We start from the raw sequence: 20962 nt of genomic DNA on the forward strand, positions 1-20962 counted from the left end.
CGCGGCGATCCTCAATTGATTTCGGGGGTCTTTTTTTTTGTTTTGTGAATAGGAGTCGTCACCTAGTATTTCGGTCACTAGGAACCCTAACTGGTCTTTCAGAGATTCTAAGGCAAGGGATTGTTTGCATAAAGGGAAGGTATTAGCACCCCTAAACGTCCTACCTAAGGTAAGTTGCTTGGTGTTTGGTTTGCTTTATAATTGTTATGGTCTTGGTGTTTTCTAATCTTATCAGTTTTTCTAGATTTAATTCAAACTAAATTTGTTAAGATAGAAATCTAAGGAGATTCCATGTTCTTTGAAAGCTCATTTTTCCTTTAGTATTTCAAGAGTTTGCGACACATGAATCGCAAGGAGGAGGGAAAAAAATTTAGAAATCTAGGGCGCTTTAAAAAAACTTATTTTTTGCCTTAGTGTTTTATACTCTCATGGCTCGTAAACCGTAGAGTAAAAAATTTAAAATGTCCTCGATTATAATCAAGTTTTCTTTCAAGGATGTGTGCAGATTTATTATTCCTAGAAAATTATTTTGGATATTTACCACTTCAGATTTTTTTATCCAAATATTAACAGTGAATAATAGCAAATTATTCCCAATAATATTTTGGATATTCGTCCTTTGAGGATTTCTTTATCCAAACATTAGCGGTGAATAATAGATGAATTTTTCCCAAAATAAGATTTTTTTTATTTTTTGGAATATTGGCTAACACCTTTTGGAATTTTACAAACATGTTGTAAAATCCAAAAATACAAGAAAATAATTTTTGTGTTTAAGAAATCCATGCGAAAATATATTTTCAAAACTTCCAATATTTTTTATATAAAACAAAAATGTTCAAAAACATGTTAGGGTTAGGGTATTGGTCGTATGCAACATATAAGAAAATATTTTTTGATATATATGTATATTTGTCACATTGCGTCGAAAATCAGGTATTCTAAATACAAGATTGATATATTTTTTACAACAAAAAAAATCCAAACCTTGAAATAAATATGCTAGAAAATAAATCTCTTTCCTTTTCTTTTATTTTTATCTAAAAAAAATAGGTCTCGGCTGGACATATACAGCTTAATGAAAAGCTAGTGAGTTATTGGTCAAGTGAATTAAATTTCACTTGAGCGGTAACACATGCAACCAAGAAATGCATGCAGAACTGAATAACAAACCTGGAGAAAAACAAAGGAGCTGCAGCGATGTTAAAGTCGTGCTGGTTGGTCTGTCCATGTTCGTCAGTTCCAGCTCTTTTCCTTTTTGTTTTCTGCTTGCGTCAGTCTCTTCTGTTTAGCTCTGTTTCTTCATCTCTTTCTCCTTTCTTCTCCCTGTTTTCTTCTCTTCTCTTTCCCTTCTTCTTTGTTCTGCTTTCCTTTTCTTGAAAGCTGGCGCTGAGACGATTGAAGATGACAGGTGTTGAAGCTTCTGTGCTCAGCCAATGGTTGTTGCTTCTGGGGATAGTGAAAGCGATGGTCATGCCAGTTTTGGTCTTTGTTCCTTTTCTCTCCTTCTACTGATGCTTTCTCTGGAGATGACGAAGATGATGGCAATGAAGACATGTTGTGCTGGTGGAGTTGCCGCCCTTGCCTCTGTGTTCTTCTTGCTTTCGTCATTGTTATTCTTATGGTTTTATCAGCCCTGCCTCTCTCTCGTTTCTTCTTGTCTTTTTTTTTCTTGTTTTTCCTGCTCTTTCTTTAGCAGCAGCGTCTCCTCTTTATTTGCTGCCAAATTCCCTGTTTCTCCTCCTCCTCTCCTCCTTTTCTCCTCTCCATTTCTTTTGTCCCCTTTAGGTCAGTAGAGGAGGCTTACATATATCTTATATATAGCTCCATTTAGGAAACAAAATCTGGGGACACAATCGTGAGTGGCTTGCCATCGAATAAAGCAAATTAGGAAGCCAAATATTCTGATTGATTCTGTGATCTGGGTAATTATTCTCCACGTGTAGAATCCCAACCATTAAATGATGGTGCAACTCTCCTCTAATTTCTTCCATAGTTGGCCTAGGTGTTCAAAGCTGTTTCCTTTAGACAAAAGATGAAAACAATTGGCGGGCTTGTATTGCGGGGTTCATTGCGTGCAGAAAATTGGTTTGTCCTGCATGCAATTTAATTAATTTTGGGTTCCTTCTAATTTCAATCTTCAGTTAAATCCCTAATTTTAACACCTTTCAATTCTGTCCCTGAAAAAGAAGAAAGTCTAAATCTGCTTGTAATCCCTTAAATCAGACCTGCGTGCTAGAACCCTTCTCGTGGCAGGATTCTCTGCTTTCCCATTAGATATTCAAATGGGAATATCTTGAGCTTTTGATATCAAAATCAAGCGATTCATAAGCCTAAATTTATCCACGCATCCAGAACTACAACTTTGATGAAGGAATCGAAGTGAGACAAAATCATTTTAGAGAACAGAATCTGGCAGTAATCTGGTTGGTCAAAAGAGATCTCCAAGTCTAACTCAAAAATTGATGAATGTCGAGAATCCTGATATGATTGGGAGTATGAAATAAGAACAAAAATCACAAAAACTAGGCCAAAATAGAGTTTTTTTAGTGCAGACTTGGGTCAATATCCTTTTCGCAATAGAATTCTTTGTCTTTATGTTAGATATTCAAGCGGGAATATCTTGAAAGCAATTCAAAAGCCTAAAATCATTTACGCCTCTAGGACTACAACTTTAATGAAGGAGTTAAAATGAGATAAAATCATTTTAAAAACAGAATTTGGCAGTAATCTAGTTGGTCAAAAAGGTTTTTCATCTGACAATGCTGAGCATCCAAATCTGATTGAGAATTTACCCTAAGAACACTGATCCCTATGACCTATAAAGGTGTGCATCAATTGTTCAACATGTCATGAGTGACATAACATAGCTAGGATGGTCAGATATAGTACGAAACTAAGTCAGGATCAGAGTCTAATTTGGAACAAAAAATTACGACAACAGCAGGATTAGGGATTTATCCAAACTTAAAAACAAGATAATGAAGGAACGAATTTAGCATTATGAAGACCCCTAGTTGGTCTAAGAAACCTGATGATTTTGGAAGTAAAGGGGAAGGATAAAGAGAGAAGAATACAACTCAAACAGGGTTTTGAAAAAATATTTCTTTTTCTGCTTGTGTCAATCTTCCAACAAACATGAGTTAAACTCCTACACTCAATTCAAAAGTGGTATACAACGTCTCCATCACGTGGAATCCAAAAATGAGTAACAATAAGGTAATATAATAATTCAACTACAAATAACACATTACAATTGACATTACGAGTGATGCATTACATGCCATAACTTGTAGGGATAAAAATAATGATTATGATTGGTTAAGTCTTCATGAAGTTTATGTATTGAGATGCATGGAAGAATGAAATATTTACAAATATACATCATGTGATTATAGATAAGGAGTATTTAACTTGGTACATGAGTATCATATGCCAGGTCATTACTGTAGATCCCAAGCATGTTCCTCCACCTGGATATATGTAGTATGAATAACATGCTTAGCGGATTCAAAATCTCATAAGTAATCAAATATTTTCATAATTAATATATGTTAAGTGTTTGGTTTAATTAGTGATATTTAAATGTAACATTAAGGTTTTATTCATATTATGTTGGTTTTATGCTACAAGACGGGCGAGAGATCGCATCTTATCTTTGTAATACTGATGAAGACAATGAATATTAGATCATTATATCTTGATGATTAAAAGTTTGCCGCATTGGACTTAATATCTTTGGAGAGAGATTAACACTTAATGAGATACCATGACAGAGAATGAGACCACTCAGGTAGGTGTAAGAGCTGGATCCAGTCATGATACTGATGAGCCTAGATTATCCAGTAAATGATGTATACGTAAATAGATAGAAGAGTTATATATCTATATATTTTGAGATTTTAATTACTTAAATACTATATTATTGAAGTATTTAAGATTTATTTTGCATGCATACATGCATGTTTGTAACTTTGTATTCATGAGGCTACTTATGATTATGAAATGTGAGAATTTGAGTTTAACGATAATTTATTAAGTTTGGTTATTGTGGTTTATTACATGGTTTTTTTAAATGGATAAAATTTTGGATATAATTTTTATATAAAGAAAATTCTGCCCAAATTTTATTAAAATTATAAAAAATTTAATTTTAAAAAATTATTAATTAAATTAGATGTCATGTTAATAAGATAAATAATAAATCTTATATAAAATAAAATATTAAAGAAATTTGTGAATACAAGAAATAATAGTAGCATTATTTTCAATTATTTAGCTATTTAATTCAATCAATCAATTTTAAAAAATTATACTTTTTTATTTAAATATATTTTACACACAGTCACGCATATATCTATATATATTCAACTTGAATACTAAAAAACTACATAAATTTAAAATTCTAAAATTTATTATCAATTATGTACCAATCATGATTTTGATCTACAATGATATCATGATTCGGCTTGCTGAGATTTATCTGACAATTATGTAACGATCATTATTCTGAACTACATTGGTATAAAAATTCACAATCACAATATTTAATTAAAAATATTTTTTTCTAATTGATATTCTAAAAATATATCATTTGACAAGGAACATTTATTTGTATTTTGAGTGCTATGCACGATAAAGAAGAGCAGGCACAGATAAATTATTATTACTTCACACTTAAAGGTTCACCTGATACATAAACATAGCCAGCAAATGCATTCGGTTGTTGCACCAAACACAATTACTACTACAATATGGAGATCAACTTAAACCTTAGGCAGTTCATAGCAAAAGCTAATTACCCCCTTTTAACACTAGATTTATGTATAATAACCCTATAGACAAATTCTTGAACTAAACCTTCTCCCCGGAGAGAATATCCATGACCACACCCCTGATACTCCCATTGTTTTTCTTCAGCAGCTTCTTGTTCATTTCCTTGTCACTGAAACCCTGCATCAACAACATGGATTGTACACTCTGTAAACTTGACATGTCTAGAAAACAACAGAAACACAAGACAATCCTAGTCTTGTTACATTACAAGCTAAAAAATTACACCCCACAAACAACTCATACCATCTCTTGCAACTCCTCAAGAATGGGATCCCACTCAGCAAAGCCACAAAGATCATCCACTGACTGCTCTAGATCATACTCATTTCGCCTCAAGATCTCTTTGTTCAAATCAACCTGCTTGAAGCCCATTTCCTCAAGATCCTTTAGGAGGGTCTTCTCAACACCGCTTTCCATGTTGACTCCTTCGGACGAAGCTGGAGCATCCACAGCAGGAAGGGGTTCAAAAGGAGCAGTAGTCCCTGTTTCAGAAACGTCTATCATTGGATATAAAACAGGAACAGATGAAGCGCTGGTCTCTGGAGGAGCAGAGGCTAAAACACCATGCCCAACCGGCAAGGCATCATCATTAGGAAACAATTCCTGGTTCTTAGGTTGTTCGGCAACCATGGGCTCTACTGGTTCTGAAAGCGAGGTAGTATTCTGAGACCCCAGACTACAGCCATCAGCAGGCTGGGCATTCATATCTAAATCTTCAGGGCATTTAGAACCACTCCAACTGGGGGACTCATTCAAGTTCAGATCTTTGAAGATTGGGTCTTTCAGGGAAGCATCAACCTGCGAGGACAAATAAGGAATAACAACTGTGTTCTCTCAAGGGTGTGTGCGTGTGTCTAGTCAAAGAGACACAGTATAAGACAAAGAAGAATGAGAGCACCTATAATGCCAGTACCTCAATAAGAACCCAGATGCGCTGTCCAAATTTCACACCTGATGGGTGTGCCATCTTCCAATATGATATGTATCTACCAGGCAGAGCAGGAGCTACAAAATCAACTGCAATATCAAGTTCACCATCAACAGGCAAGCCATTGACTGGAATCTGGACAGATTAATGAAGCCACAAAATGATAAAAGGTCAGAAGAATAGTTTAAGCCAAGGCAGATGCTAAAAAACAGCAAACTGAAAATGCCCACCTCTATCTCAACAGAATCAGCACTGAAAAACTGGTCTCCACCAATCCACACAAGCCGCACTCCCTGGGGCCATGCAACTTTACCACTGTTGCGCATTCGCCATATCTTGGTAAAGGGTGTAGATGAAGGCATCACAGTACTATCTGAGACATTGACATCCAAAACAAAACGGCTGTCTAGCGTAGGTTGAAATCCCTTTACTCCGCGGGAGCCTTTGTAGAGAGGCTGTGGGAAGGCCCAAGATTTCTGTCTCTGCCAGCAGCGGAAAATAGAGAAGGATGAGTCAGCAATGACAAACGCAAGCAAGATTATATCAACTGAGGAAACACAAACATTTTAAACATCAGCACAGATAAAAAGTCCCCATACAGGATCATTGAAACACTTGGAAGACCAAGGATTACGGCAAGACATCGGCCTGTCCATCTTTATGTAATCAGCTTCATTACCCATGGCAGCAAAGCAGATACTGCAGAGATCATAATCTTCTTTCCTGCCACCAAAAAAAAAAAGAAGAGGAAATAGCATCAATCCAACAGCCGTCATCTTTATAAGAATAGGCACAACACCAAAAGTTAACTGTATCTCTTACACTTTGGACTTGTACCGAGGTCCAGTAATTGGATGAACACCACATCCATCGCATTGAACACCCCTATGAAACATGCCAAACATGGGATTATTGACATGGTCGCTTCTCTTAATTGCATGACTTTTAGGAGAACGCACAGCTGAGTCATTTTCCACAGGCACTCCACTAAATGGAAAATCGGTGTGTGAAGGAAAGCCGTAATTCATAGGAAAGGTGGGCAAACCAAAGGGAACAGGCTTCCTAGTTGGAAGACAGGTATTCTGTTTCTTGGCTGCCTTCCCATCATCACCAGCAGGGACATATGAAGCAGGGGGAGCACAATGTGCAGATGGATTGGAAGCTTGAGGGTTCCCATTCAGATTAACAGGAGCAGAGATAGCTGTGTGTAGTCCCGCTGAAATCCTGGTAACATTTTCAAAGCTCTCTTCCTGGCTGGTTTTGAAAGGTGAGTTTGAATTTGGCAAGTCTTCTAGCATACCCATATCATTGGATGCATTAACAACTGTAGGAACAGCAGCTCCAGTTTGCACACTTGAACCTGCACCATCTTGAGACTGTGGGGCTGGGTTCAAATGGGATTGCCCCATCTTTGAAAAGCAGTCAACAAGCTCAGTAAGCACTGCATTGGATGCCACAGCTTTTGGAGCCAGGTCATGAGATATCTTGGAAAGTATGCCTTGTAGGGGCTCAGGCACAGATTTCAAAACTTCAGCAACACCATTGTTGAGACATGGTAATGGACTCTGGACTCGAGGGGACCTCATAGGGGTGGAACTACCACTAGATCTGGCATAAGATTTACCAAACTTGTCATTCTTAAGCTGTACATCAATCCTCAAAAAATTCAAGTTTTGCCTCATCACATCACGTAGATCATCATCATCAGCAAGTGTTACCACATCCCCGTCTTCATCAATGTAAGTTAAAGTGAGATCACATTCAGCAGGAAAATTAAAAAGACGGAGGATTTTTGCCCTCAGTGCAGTCATGTCAAGATCGAGTTGCTCATTCTCCTTTACATGAGCATTAAAACGCCTAAGCGTATCACCATATTTAACCTGTGTCCACACCAGAAAACATAAATGAGTAAAAGAGGAGACAATATGGAATATAAAAAAACACGAAGACTTGCAGAGTAACATATAATTCCATTTGTTTGTCAAAAAATTTTAAAAGACAAATAAAATATTGTTTCCATATTTCAGCATAAACCTTTTAATCCTCAACAAAGATGAGATAATATACAAGTATTTGCAGTCAATTGATCCACATATCCTTTATAGCATCAACACAGACAATCTTCACGAGTTTGAGACCAACAAAAATTGCACCATTGACAAGGTATATTTACCGAAAAAAAAAAAGAGAGAGAGGAGGAAAACAGAATAAAAAATCCAAAGAAGATTCCTTGTACAACCAAGGCCAAAGTTCAAGCTGTTAAAAAATCTTTCAAAAGTAAGCCCGTCAGATTTATGCTCCTCATTAAACACTAGTCTGAACAAAATAAAGAAAAACAACCATATCATGGAAAAAAAATGAAAAAAAAAGAAGAAAAACCCTTGATCGAATCCTACTCTCAAAACAAAGGAAAAAATAATAAACAACACAGCTCTTAAAAACACACACAAAACCATTTATCTCATTGGAGCATTACATCACAATATATAAACCAAGACTGTTATAAAAGGACCAAGATATGAAACCGCAAATTCCAAGTTTCTCATGTTTGACCCAACAAACCGACAAAAAAAATCAATAACCCTCGATCAAACACTACTAAGATCAAACGATAAGCAAAATAGAAAAAAGATCAATCCTTTCCCTTAGAAGGTACAATTGAAGCAATAAACCACTGTATATAAATCCAAATTGTTCAAAAGAAACAAAACACAAAACCCCAATTTCCAAACTTTTTTCATATTTAATCAACAAACCCTAAAAGAACCAACAACCCAACAACAAAAACACTGAATACAACAAACCTTGATGACCATAGTAGAATCCATCGCGTTCCAGTAAGCCGCGCAGTAAGAGAAAAACCGAAGAAGAAAACAGAGACCCTAAGAAACCCAAATCACATATTATTATCGAAGTAAGCTTTTAGAGAGGAGGAAGAATTGTTCAGAATTTGTAAAGGAATAAAAATCGGAGAGAGGATCCGAAGAATCACTTACTAAGCGTTCCTGTTAGCCGCTTGTGCGTAGAAAGTAAAGAAGGACTCGATTTTACTGAAATAAGCTTCGTGTCTCATTAATTGTGTTAATATTTATACTTTTTTTCTGGCTTATGGGGATAAGTAAAACATATAATTGTTTTTTGGTTTCTTCTTCAGAAAGAAACGGAGAACCTTTGTGAGTAAGGAACCTCGAGGTTATGGTGGAAAATATTGTTAGAGTTTGTGGATGCTTACGTGGGTGTATCTTATTGGTTATATAGTTGCCGAGTACCAATTGCGATAAGTGGAGACTTGGAAAAATCGCCTAATTAAGTGTGGTATTATGGAGTTAATTAATGCTACGAAATTGATCCTTTCATGTGATATATTTTGTGTTTGTTAGTGTGGTTTTTTTAAAAAAATATTTTTTATTTAAAAATATATATTATTAATATTTTTTTATTTTTTAAAAAATATTTTTAAAATTAGTATATTAAAATAATTTAAAAATATTAAAAATATATTAATGTAAAAAGAAATTTAAAAGTATTCTTGAAATATAATGCCAAACAACGTTTTAGTATAGTTTACATTATTTTTTAAAAATATATATATTAAAATAATTTTTAATATTGTTATATCAGTATCATTAAAAGTATTAATTTAATATAAATACATTTAAAAAACACAACAAGCTTTGTGAGTAAGGAACCTCGAGGTTATGGTGGAAAATATTGTTTGAATTTGTGGATGCTTACGTGGGTGTATCTTATTGGTTGTGTAGTTGCCGAGTTCCAATTGAGATAAGTGGAGACTTGGAAAAAATCGCCCAGTTAAGTGTGGTATTAAGTGAGTTAATTAATGCTACGAAATTGATTCTTTGAAGTGATTTATTGGAGGTTTTTTTTTTTAGCCGTGGGTGTATTTATTTTTTATAGTATATTAATATTTTTTTTATTTTTAAAAAATTATTTTTAAAATTAATATATTAAAATAATTAAAAAACATCAAAAACATATTAATATAAAAATAAAATTTTAAATATTTTTAAAACACAATGCCAAGCAATATGGCTTACATTATTTTAAATATATATATATATACATTAAAATAATTTTTAATATTATTATATCAATATCCTTAAAAGTATTAATTTAATATAAATACATTTAAAAAACACAATAAAAATAAAGATTATCTATCAAGACATTGATTTGCAAATTAAAAAAAAAGTACAAAAATAAACCTACAAAAGAAATACAGAAAATTCTTTCAAATATTTCAATTTCCCTTCACGACGTGATTAGTTTCTCTACAGTTAATCTTAATATTCGTTTTTTTTCTTTGATTAGAGGGGTTATTTTTTTATTTATTCTTGTAGTATTTTCAAATATTAAATTTTATTTAGAATTCAATTCTTAACATTTAAAAAAAATTATAAATATAAAATTTTATTAAGATTTCTAAATTAAATTCAATTTATAAAATTTTAATCATTCTCTTCGCTGAAAAAAAAAGGGGCTATAATTGTACTAAAAACCATCTATGTCAACACCATGGCAAAGGGTAGCGATAACAAAACAAGCAAAGCAAGGTAGGCATTAATAGATCACAAAAACTGTTTTTTAATATGGTTTAAAAGTATTAAATTAATATTTTTAGTATTTAATGTTAAAATTTTTAAGAAAAATCACTTTATAACAAATACACTAAATACACTGAAAAGACCTAGCCAAGAAAGCAAACCAGCCGGGTCTATTAGCAGTGGTAGAGGGAGGGAGGCTGGCAGGGTGGGGATCTCTGTAAGGAAATTTTTTCCAGCTTTTCTTTTGTATAAAATAATTAAAATTTTAAATTTTTTAAAATATTTTTTTAAATTTAACCCCTCTTAATTATTTTTTCTTACTCCGGCCTTGTCTCCTAGTGTTTTTGAAGAAGGACATGAAAGAAACAAAGATGACCTGCATTAACGAGAACAACAACATGTCCAAGATGTCTGCTTCGTCTTCTTCCCCAAAAAAAACCAGCAGCGAAAAGAGAGATGAAAATGACACTTTCTTGAAGTTGAAGGGTCATTTCCGATTGATGAGAAATGCCTTGATGGATTGAAAAGTGGAGAGGGATAGGAAAGCATGGAGGCACAGTTTTTGACCTCTATCAATAAAATTAAATTAAATTTTTACATCAGAATAATAAAATGATTTTAAAAAAAGGATCGTTTATCTGTCGCCGGAGGAATTGAATTCATTCTGGTAATGTCTATTTTCCCCGCCGCCGGTGGATTTGAATATTAATTACTATTCAGTGAGATCGATGGGGATTAATTTACCCAGATAAAAGGGTTATTTTAATGCTAATTTCCCTTATCCAATGCTCAATTTACTCTATGATTCATCTTTACAAGAAATGTTAATCTTCAATTTGTGTAAATTCATTAGTATATAAGTGATTCTTTAGCTGTTGTTTATAGTGATAGATATATAATACCCATAAATACATAGAATATTATGATTTGAAAAAAATCAAAGACAATAACTATACCTAGTATAGGAATATAGTTATTGGATCGGATAATTAATTAATTAATTAGTCATAATAATGCTATTTATTCTCTTTAACTAAAGAGATTGATACATTATACAATGTGGTTTGTTGCTAGTATTTGCTAAAAAAAAAAATTATGGAAGTAGAGAATTTCTGTTACTGAAATAAATATATTTTTAGAGAAAAAAGATACAAAAATATTCTAGAAAGAGATATTTTAAAAATATATATGCAATAAAGAATGAAGATTATGAATATTTGTTATGAAAGTCTCGTAGTTTATTTATAGTTTATGAATTTTGTTCTTTTGTAAAGATGATGGTTTAGAATATAATTTTATCCTAATAGCATTTGATGAGATATAAATACCCCTTACATGTTTACTAATATTTGATAAAAATATGATGAGTCCCTAAAGGATTGTTATATATCTAAAAAGTACAAAAAAATTAGAATTCAAGATATCAAATATAACTGATCCCATAAAGACTAAACTCTTCCTTTAAGCTAGACTTTAAAAAGAATAGTCATCCCCTTAAACATACTCCAAGAAGGAGGATGAAAGTGTTAAGAGAGGATAGTCATTTCCTAGAGCATTTTCAAAAAAGAATGGTGGGCTTATCTATAGAGGATATAGTCATTCCCTTGAATATATTCTAATGGAGAATAATCATTTTCTTAGACGTGCCTAAAAGAGGATGTGGTCATTCCCATTGGTGTTCTAATAAAAAATGATTATTTTCTTGGGTATACTTAAGGGAGGATGAGGTTATTTCCTTGGGCGGGCCTAATGGAGAACGGTCATTCGCTTGGGCATGCAGAAGGAAGGATGCACCCAAAAAAGGATACGTTCATTTCCTTAGGTATCGTAAGGGAGGACTGTCATTCTTTTAGGTGTTCAAAGTAGAGATATTCATTTCTTTGGTCGTGTCAAAGAAAGGTATGGTCATTCTCTTGAGCATGCTAAAAAAAGAATGGTCATTCTTTTAAGCATGTCAAAGGTCCCTTAGACGTGTGAAAGGGAGGATGCTCATTGTTTTAGCCATGGTCGAAGCTTGGCACATTGCTATCTAATTGTGGCTAGGTCTATGCGCCTTTATTGAGGCATGCTTGTGTTCTAAAAAACTTTTAACAACAAATCTTTTCTGATTTGATATTTTTTGATACAAATATACTGATAAAAATTTAATTGATCAGGAATATATATGGATAACTTAATATTAAATTAGCATGTGGATTATTCTCCATCACATGTAGTTATAAAATAGTATATGCACTGCCTATAGTAGGCAATAGGCATATATATTTCCGTAACTGTCTTCAGGATGATAATTCTAATCATCAAAACTAGAAACAAAACATCTTCAATGTTTTACTTCAACAATCATTAATATTATAGTCCAGTGGCATAGGAATTACTTCCTTCTAAATTACAACTAACCTACCCTTAACCCTAATTAATACTAGAATTAACATGCATTAATGCTTGTTGTTCTGATCCTAAAACATCTTTTTGTTATTAAAGAAGTTTTGGAATAGAACACAAATGTTTTTACAATCTCAAGACTTGACATTATATAGTTGGCATATAAAATGTGGTCTTAAGACAAATCACAATCTTAAAACTTCTTCCACAATAATCTTAGGATCAAATATTGCAATATGCCCTATGACTAATTGGTTGGTTACACATCACATTATTATATTCATGTAAATATATATTTATTATTAATAAATATTTAATTTATCTTTAATGTTCATATAATATTAGATTATTGAATCTAGAGTAAAAATAAGGTTTATAAAATAAAAATGATTTGTAAAAAAAATTATAAAGTTGTTATAATTATGTAATTCATATTACATCAAAATATTATTTTTAAAATATTATTGGTGGATGTTCTCTTAAATATTGAACATTTATTAAAGTCATAAAGATTGATACATATTGTGTTCTTTCTTTTATAAAAAGAAATAGTTGTTTTCATAATCTAAGGTATAAAGATATCTAGAACCAATATATAAGTGTTTGTCATGAGATATGTATATTAAGTTAACCTGCATAAAAATTTTATATAAAGAGATCACTTATATCTATAACAAGACTCACATGACAGTTGTGTAAATAATCTTTAAACTTGAGATCATTAAGTCATCTTATATAGGTACTTGTCATTTTATATAAAGAGATCACTTATATCTATAACAAGACTCACATGACAGTTGTGTAAATAATCTTTAAACTTGAGATCATTAAGTCATCTTATATAGGTACTTGTCATAAGACATACATTAGGTTTAACATGAACTATATGAAAGTACTTGAGTGATTAAAAAATGATTCATTACTCTATGTGAATTAAGAAAAATATTTTATCTATTTTAAAATAATATTAATTGAGAAATCCTTGATCATGATAGAATAAGATTTGAAAAGACTCTCAAATTTTATTTAAACAATCAATGACTATTATATAGAGAATAAAAATGATTTAGCATAGTAGACATACTCCATACTGTAATGTTAAATTAGAACATTATTGATGGAAGTATATTAATTATACTGATAAACTGAACATTGAAAATTTAAGTCAAATCACTAATAACTTTTTTTTAATATTTGAAGGATCATGACACATTATTAGATGATGCACTTGGTCTTTAAATATAAAATAATTAATTGTTGAATTGATAATAAATTAAATTATTTAATTTATTTAATTATAATTATAATTTATATTTTGACCAACATTTTAGAAACTTAATGGTTCATACATTAAGAAACATTAGTAATAAATGAATTATATTCATAAACCTAGAAAAATCAAGCAAGAATTTAATTGAACTTATTTCTAAAATTATCCTGAATTAATATATGGATATTATTCATGAAGCAAATTGATATTTTATTAATTTATAAGATTTTTTAAATTTATTTTATAAATAATAAGTTATGCCTCTTATTTTATTTTAAGTGTAGTTATCTGTTTGATAGAAAAACTACTTAAACATAATATTTATGCTAGCATTCTAGATATAACAATCCCTTTCTTTAAAATGTGAAGTTAGGAGATTTTTTATGAGTGAATTATATAGATTACCATTGAAGACCTTACAATTAAACAACTTATAATTTGTAATAATTTAATTTTTAAAAAATTATCAAAAAAAAATAAAATTATCAAATAATAAATCTCTAATTAATTTTAGATTTGTCTAACAAAATTTTAAAGGCTCTCAACTAATTTTATTTCATAATTTCATTTCCTAACAGTTTCCAACACATGTTCATCAACAAGATGAGGTAGCAGACTCTATTTAATAGTCGGGTCATGTTATCGAACTCCTGCGTATATTGCTTATGATGTATTATTCTAAGCGAGTTAAATGGAGACCAGCGTGGCATTTTCTTCATTAATGAAGTGGTATCGGTAAAGAAAATGTCGCCCGATTGTCTTTGCCGGCATGTTTTGAAAATAATAATTTTTTTTCCAAATATAAAATACTTTAAAAATCAACTACTATAGCAAGATAATAGTAAGCAAAATATAGCTGAATATAACCTCCTTAAACAGGGAGTGGAGTAGCTTTTGTGAGCAACTTCCAAACATTGCTCTATTCCGTGCAATTTAACAGTAAGCAAAAGAAACTGTCGTTCAACTTGATATACAGCTGAAAATTTACTGAAATCAAAGTGAAGTTCAGATAGCAGAACAGCCAAGGATCTACCTATTTATTGTGTCGCAAAACTGGCAAAACCAGAAGAGGACTGAGTGGAAGAAGAACAAAATTTGTTTAACTCACAACTCATTCTAGTTGACATTGTTGCGGCATTAGAATGAAAGCAATTGAAAGCAGAAGAATTTCATCTCACCAGTCATATCAAATGTGCATGCTGTTGAGAAGAAATGGATCTCGAAATATCAGGAAATTGGGAAGTCAAAGCTGTTGATCAAGATAAGGATCTCTAGGACCTCTCGGACTTAAGATTCCTGAAACAGCCTCGGAAACACCGGATGCATAACTTTTCAACCAAGAGGTGCTGCGTGTCAACCATCCAGTCTGTGCCTGTTCTTGTACTTCAAGCATACTCTTCCTTTCTTCCTCCACCAATATGTCAAGCCACCTCTTAGCCATAAAAGTCTTCACAGCCTCGACCCCTTCCTTAACCACTTCTGCTGGTGGAATTACAAGAGGATTTTGGTCCAAGTTGAGCTTGGTCAAGTTATCCAGCCGACCAAATGTATCAGGCAGAGCAGATATCTGGTTGTTGCTAAGATCAAGTTCCTTGAGGCTCATCAAATCACCAAAAGTTTCAGGGAGTTCTTTCAGGTCACTGAAATTACTGCTCAAATTGAGGATCTCTAGATTTGCCAGTTTCCCAATAGCAAGAGGAAGGCCGCGAAGCTCATTGAAATGAGCATCGAGGTGGCACAGAGATCTCATCTCACAAATAGAAGTGGGAAGGGAACAAATCTTGTTCAGCTGGATCGAAAGCCTCTGAAGATTCAACATTTCATATCCAATATTAGTCGGCAAGTATGTCAGGCGGTTGAAGCTCACATCCAATTCCAGCAATGACCTAGACCATTGATGAATATTAAAGTACTGTAAAGGATTCCTGGACAAAGGACAAACTTGTAATGAATTACAATTACCTGCAATGACAAATGGTGTCAGGCAAGATCTCTATTTTGTTGCTAGGGACATCCAGGATTTTCAAGTTTTGCAGTAATCCAATTGAATCTGGCAATGCTTCTAACAGATTTGAAGCAAGAATGAGCTTCTCGAGAATTTCTAACCCAGCTATGGAATCTGGAATGACCTGTTTCACTCATACAGGTTACTCAGTTAATAGGAAAAATAATGCAAGTAATAACCATTCAAAAAAAAAGAAGGGATCAGACTAACAAGATGATAGTCATAATTTAAGATGGGGCCACAACAAGAAAAACACTTTTCACTACCGCACATGCAAACCTACAACACTGTTTTTATGACCTACTGAAATATCCATCCACGAAGCAAAACAAGGATGAGAGGTTTCATATCGCAGTTAACAAATCAGGTTGGTTCTCAAAGATTTGCAGATCGCACACTCATATTATATGTTTCATAAACAATAATGTGGGAAAAGTCTAATACCATATACACCTATAAACTCTAACCAGTATGATCATTAATAAGAAAGGTTTGGACATTAGAACTGTCACATGTTAAGAAATAACCACCTTAACAGAACCTATAATATGGTGTGACAAAGAGTATTTATTCTTATCCACCTCAAGCAAGATAAATCTTCCATTACCTACAATAAAATACTGAAGAAATAATCAGCCAGCAACTTAAAGAACCTATATCATTCCGCAAGATGGCATAACATGTATCTAATTGATATAGACAATTTCATCTAGGTGTTTGTTTTTGCAATTGCACCGTGCTTTTGAAAAATTTTGAACTTTTTTTTAGCTTCTTCTTCGTATTATTATTATTTGTATTTTTGGATTGTTTTAATGTAATGATATCAAAAAAAAAAAATTTTAAAAAAACATTATTTTAATGCATTTACGAAAACACTTCTAAAAGCTACACAATCTCAAACACGATCTAAAACAAACCCATATCAGAAGCATAGCTAGTAGCCCACAAATTAATTCTACACATTGCCAAAGTAAGATACCTTACCAAATTAGCTTTCTCTGGATTTCAATATTTGTTTATTTTATTTCAATGACAGATTTAACATGCACAAATCCTTTAACATTACCAATCCTTTAATTTCGATAACAAATGCACACCTCTTAATCCAATCCACCTTCGTGCAACACAAATTAATCAGAACTGCACTCTATCCAATCAACTCACACATTAAAAATCAAAATTAATTCACAGCACATGGAAGATATATATATATATATTTAAAATTAGATTTAAGAAAGAAAAAAAAAAACCTCAAGTTGATTATTGGAAAGATTAAGCACTTTCAAGCCAACAACCCTCCCAAATGCCTCAGGTAAAATTCTGAGTCTCCGATTCGACAAATCCACTCTTTCCATCCCTTTTCCACTCCCCTCTCTCAAAACTCCCACGACCTCCTCACTCACCTCCTCCTCCTCCACCACCACCACTTCTTCCTCCTCCCCTCCTCGCTCCGCCTTCTCATAAATCTTCACCAATCTTTCCTCCGCTTCCTTCAACAACTTCTCATACTCCTCGTGCATTTCATCCAATTGCAACACCATTTTATAAAACCCCCTCTCTTTCTCCGCCTCTTCTCGAATCTTCTTTTCTTTCTCAGCCAAATGCGCCCTCCACTCTAACCTATCAATCTCACTCGATCGCTGCGAAAGCACAAGATCCTCCAATTCTTTCGATAGATTGCTCTCGATTTCGCTTACTTTGAGTTTCGCAGCGTCGACAGTTTCGTGGTCGGGTCGGGGGCCTAGGGTTTGGAGTACCGATCGGGTTTGGGCTACATCGCAAACAGCGCGTCTCATAGAAGAGAGGAGGGCTGGGTCAGTTAGTTGGGGAAGCGGTGGTGGTTGTTGTTGTGGTGGTGGCTGCGGAGGTTGCTCGATGTCGAAGGAGGGGTCAGGGGGTTTGGGTCCGAGAGAGGGAAGACGGGCCATGACGTAAGAGAGAATCGGGTGGGTTTTCGGGTTCGGATCCATTATAGGGATCTTCCTTGGAGAGAGAGCTCCTCTTGTGATGATGAATAGAGTTTGTTATAAATATGAATGACATTGGCGGAAGCAGAGGCCGGTTTTCGACGTGGATAACGATAATCGAAGATTGTTTTGATGAGGTTACATCCGGGTGCTGTAATTGATGATGACTTGTCAAGATACTATTGGATGGTCAGGGTGTTATGCGACGCTTTTAGAGGGTGTAAAATAAAATTTAATCAGTTTTTTAATTACTACAGTAAACAAATATTTATTAAAAAATAATTCTTAATCTAACATAATCATAACGCAGGTGAGACCTGTAAAATTCCGTAAACATGCTGTGAAATTTACATAAAAAAATTTCTATTCTTTTTCACTATCTTATTTTTTTATTTAATTCCTCAATTGTTTTATTTAGTTAGCGATTCTACAATTAATATTTATTTTTTAATAAAAAAATTAAAACATATCTTATCTTTTATAAATTTATAAACAAAATCATCTTTAATCCTTTAACCTTAGAAAAGCCATATATATCATTTAAAGATAATAAAATACTTACTTATAAAAATACTTACTTATAAAAAATAATTACAAGTAATGTTATCTCTATATGACAAATTATTTATGTATTTTAAAAATATTTTAAAAAAATTTAAAATTTAAAATTATTTATGTATTTTAAATTAATATATTTTTAATATTTTCAAATTATTTTGAAATACTAATGTCAAAAATAATTTTTAAAAAATAAAAAAAATCATTGGTATACAAAATTATTTAAAAACAACTATAACTACATTTAAAAAAATCACCTTACTAATTTAAAATATATTTTTTTTACTATGGTAAAAAAAATATCAATACTACAAGAAAACTAGGCAAATCTTTCCCTTTCCTTTAACATGATCAACAACCGGGCAGTGCTTAATCTTTCAAAATCTTCATGGCATCTCATTCAAGTTCAGATCTTTGAAGAATGGGTCTTTCAGGGAAGCATCAACCTGCGAGGACAAACAAGGAATAACAAATGTGTTCTCTCAGGGGTGTGTGTGTCTAATCAAAGACACACAGTATAAGACAAAGAAGAATGAGAGCACCTATCATGCCAGTAGTACCTCAATAAGAACCCAGATGCGCTGTCCAAATTTCACACCTGATGGATGTGCCATCTTCCACTATGATATGTATCTACCAGGCAGAGCAGGAGCTACAAAATCAGCTGCAATATCAAGTTCACCATCAACAGGCAAGCCATTGACTGGAATCTGGACAGATTAATGAAGCCACAAAATGATAAAAGGTCAGAAGAATAGTTTAAGTCAAGGCAGGTGCTAAACAACAGCAAACTGAAGATGCCCACCTCTGTCTCAACAGAATCAGCGCTGAAGAACTGGTCTCCACCAATCCACACAAGCCGCACTCCCTGGGGCCATGCAACTTTACCACTGTTGCGCATTCGCCATATCTTGGTAAAGGGTGTAGATGAAGGCATCACAGTACCATCTGAGACATTGACATCCAAAACAAAACGGCTGTCTAGCTTAGGTTGAGCTCCCTTTACTCCACGGGAGCCTTTGTAGAGAGGATGTGGGAAGGCCCAAGATTTCTGTGTCTGCCGGCAGCGGAAAATAGGAAAGGATGAGTCAGCAATGAAAAACGCAAGCAAGATTATATCAACTGAGAAAACACGCAAAAACATTTTAAACATCAGCACAGATAAAAAGTCCCGATACAGGATAATTGAAACACTTGGAAGACCAAGGATTGCGGCAAGACATCGGCCTGTCCATCTTTATGTAATCAGAGCTTCATTACCCCCGGCAGCAAAGCAGATAATTGGATGAACACCACATCCATCGCATTGAACACCCCAATGAAACATGCCAAGCATGGGATTATTGACAGTTTCGCTTCTCTTAATTCCATGACTTTTTGGAGAACGCACAGCTGAGTCATTTTCCACAGGCACTCCACTAAATGGAAAATCAGTGTGTGAAGAAAAGCCGTAATTCATAGGAAAGGTGGGCAAACCAAAGGGAACAGGCTTCTTAGTAGGAAGACAGGTATTCTGTTTCCTGGCTTCCTGCCCATCATCACCAGCAGGGACAAATGATGCAAGGGGAGCACAACGTGCACACAGATTGGAAGCTTGAGGGTTCCGATCCAGATTAACAGGAGCAGAGACAGTCGTGTGTGGTGCCGCAGTGCATTTTCAAAGCTCTCTTCCTGGCCGGTTTTGAAAGGTGAGTTTGAATTAATTAGTGTCCAAGTGAACATTTAAGAATTATCCGACTCAATAAAATTTAAAAACTCTAATATTTTTAATTATATTTTATTTAAAAAATTAATTTTTTTAATATTAATAAATTAAAATATATAAATTAAAAAAAATCACATAATAATATAGCATTTATAGAATTTGATCACAATTATAATTTTATTTCTAATAATATTTTACTTGATATTAAGAAACCATGAAAATTATATTAGTTATGGAATGAATTTTATATATAATAGAATTATAAATAATTTAATAAAATAATATTTCTAATAATATTTTACTTGATATTAGTACACCTTTAAGAAACCATAAAAATTATATTACTTGTGGAATGAATTTTATATGTGATAGAATTATAGATAGTTTAATAAAATAATAAAAAATATTTTATATAAAATATTATTTATTTCATAATGTAATAGTAATAATTCAATCTATAATATTTAAATTAAAAATTATTAATATTAATATATATATATAATTATTTTATAATTTTAATTTGAAAAGTATTCTTAACCAATTATATCAAATTATTTTTTATTAAATTATAAATTTAATTAAACATATATAAATATTAAATTATTCTTAATTAAAATAAAAAATATCTTTTATAAAATATTTTTTTCTATAATCACAAACCACAAAGCTACGTATCCCTAACACACTAATGGAGTAAGTAAAAGATGTTAAGACGGACTCGATTTTACTGAAATAAGCTCAGTGTC

At 32.8% G+C, this 20962-nt stretch overlaps 3 protein-coding genes across 6 annotated transcripts; all 3 read right to left on the bottom strand.

Annotated features, from left to right (window-relative positions):
- Window positions 1-4637: 4637 nt before the first annotated feature.
- Window positions 4638-8923, bottom strand: LOC105136745 (uncharacterized). Of its 3 annotated transcripts, XM_011042201.1 has the most exons (9): window positions 8761-8923; window positions 8569-8646; window positions 6587-7644; window positions 6364-6487; window positions 5995-6246; window positions 5750-5899; window positions 5080-5634; window positions 4835-4953; window positions 4652-4804 (listed from the first exon to the last, which is right to left on the bottom strand). In XM_011042201.1, the coding sequence occupies exons 2-8, from the start codon at window positions 8590-8592 to the stop codon at window positions 4855-4857; spliced, it is 2262 nt and encodes a 753-aa protein (XP_011040503.1). In that variant the 5' UTR covers window positions 8593-8646; window positions 8761-8923; the 3' UTR covers window positions 4652-4804; window positions 4835-4854. The 3 variants fall into 3 exon arrangements, with proteins under 3 accessions (XP_011040505.1, XP_011040502.1, XP_011040503.1); XM_011042203.1 differs by having other exon boundaries at window positions 4638-4953; window positions 5995-6240; XM_011042200.1 differs by having other exon boundaries at window positions 4638-4953.
- A 5904-nt stretch (window positions 8924-14827) lies between these two features.
- Window positions 14828-18057, bottom strand: LOC105136746 (plant intracellular Ras-group-related LRR protein 9-like). Its single transcript, XM_011042204.1, has 3 exons — window positions 17237-18057; window positions 15944-16110; window positions 14828-15867 (listed from the first exon to the last, which is right to left on the bottom strand). Exons 1-3 carry the CDS (start codon window positions 17954-17956, stop codon window positions 15225-15227), a joined length of 1530 nt encoding a protein of 509 aa, XP_011040506.1. The 5' UTR covers window positions 17957-18057; the 3' UTR covers window positions 14828-15224.
- An 816-nt stretch (window positions 18058-18873) lies between these two features.
- On the bottom strand, window positions 18874-19782 carry LOC105136747 (uncharacterized protein C6orf106 homolog). 2 transcript variants are annotated; one of them, XM_011042205.1, is made up of 4 exons: window positions 19690-19782; window positions 19317-19568; window positions 19072-19221; window positions 18874-18957 (listed from the first exon to the last, which is right to left on the bottom strand). In XM_011042205.1, exons 1-3 carry the CDS (start codon window positions 19744-19746, stop codon window positions 19132-19134), a joined length of 399 nt encoding a protein of 132 aa, XP_011040507.1. In that variant the 5' UTR covers window positions 19747-19782; the 3' UTR covers window positions 18874-18957; window positions 19072-19131. The 2 variants fall into 2 exon arrangements, with proteins under 2 accessions (XP_011040507.1, XP_011040508.1); XM_011042206.1 differs by having other exon boundaries at window positions 19317-19562; window positions 19690-19756.
- Window positions 19783-20962: the final 1180 nt, after the last annotated feature.

The sequence above is a fragment of the Populus euphratica genome, unplaced genomic scaffold (assembly GCF_000495115.2).
Source record: "Populus euphratica unplaced genomic scaffold, PopEup_1.0 scaffold60.1, whole genome shotgun sequence".
NCBI classification, from domain to species: Eukaryota; Viridiplantae; Streptophyta; class Magnoliopsida; order Malpighiales; family Salicaceae; genus Populus; species Populus euphratica.

Excerpts from the sequence above, each read along its gene's own strand:
- LOC105136745 (XM_011042200.1), bottom strand. The coding sequence starts at position 8,592 with ATGGATTCTACTATGGTCATCAAG. Across the intron at positions 5,900-5,994 it reads CTGATTCTGTTGAGATAGAG|ATTCCAGTCAATGGCTTGCC; the intron begins GTGGGCATTTTC and ends TAATCTGTCCAG. Across the intron at positions 5,635-5,749 it reads GCATCTGGGTTCTTATTGAG|GTTGATGCTTCCCTGAAAGA; the intron begins GTACTGGCATTA and ends TTGTCCTCGCAG.
- LOC105136746 (XM_011042204.1), bottom strand. The coding sequence starts at position 17,956 with ATGGATCCGAACCCGAAAACCCACCCGATTCTCTCTTACGTCATGGCC. Across the intron at positions 16,111-17,236 it reads TTTCCAATAATCAACTTGAG|GTCATTCCAGATTCCATAGC; the intron begins GTTTTTTTTTTT and ends TGAGTGAAACAG. Across the intron at positions 15,868-15,943 it reads GACACCATTTGTCATTGCAG|GTCATTGCTGGAATTGGATG; the intron begins GTAATTGTAATT and ends TCAATGGTCTAG.
- LOC105136747 (XM_011042205.1), bottom strand. The coding sequence starts at position 19,746 with ATGGACAGGCCGATGTCTTGCCGCAATCCTTGGTCTTCCAAGTGTTTC. Across the intron at positions 19,569-19,689 it reads CCAAGTGTTTCAATTATCCT|ACACAGAAATCTTGGGCCTT; the intron begins GTATCGGGACTT and ends CGCTGCCGGCAG. Across the intron at positions 19,222-19,316 it reads CTGATTCTGTTGAGACAGAG|ATTCCAGTCAATGGCTTGCC; the intron begins GTGGGCATCTTC and ends TAATCTGTCCAG.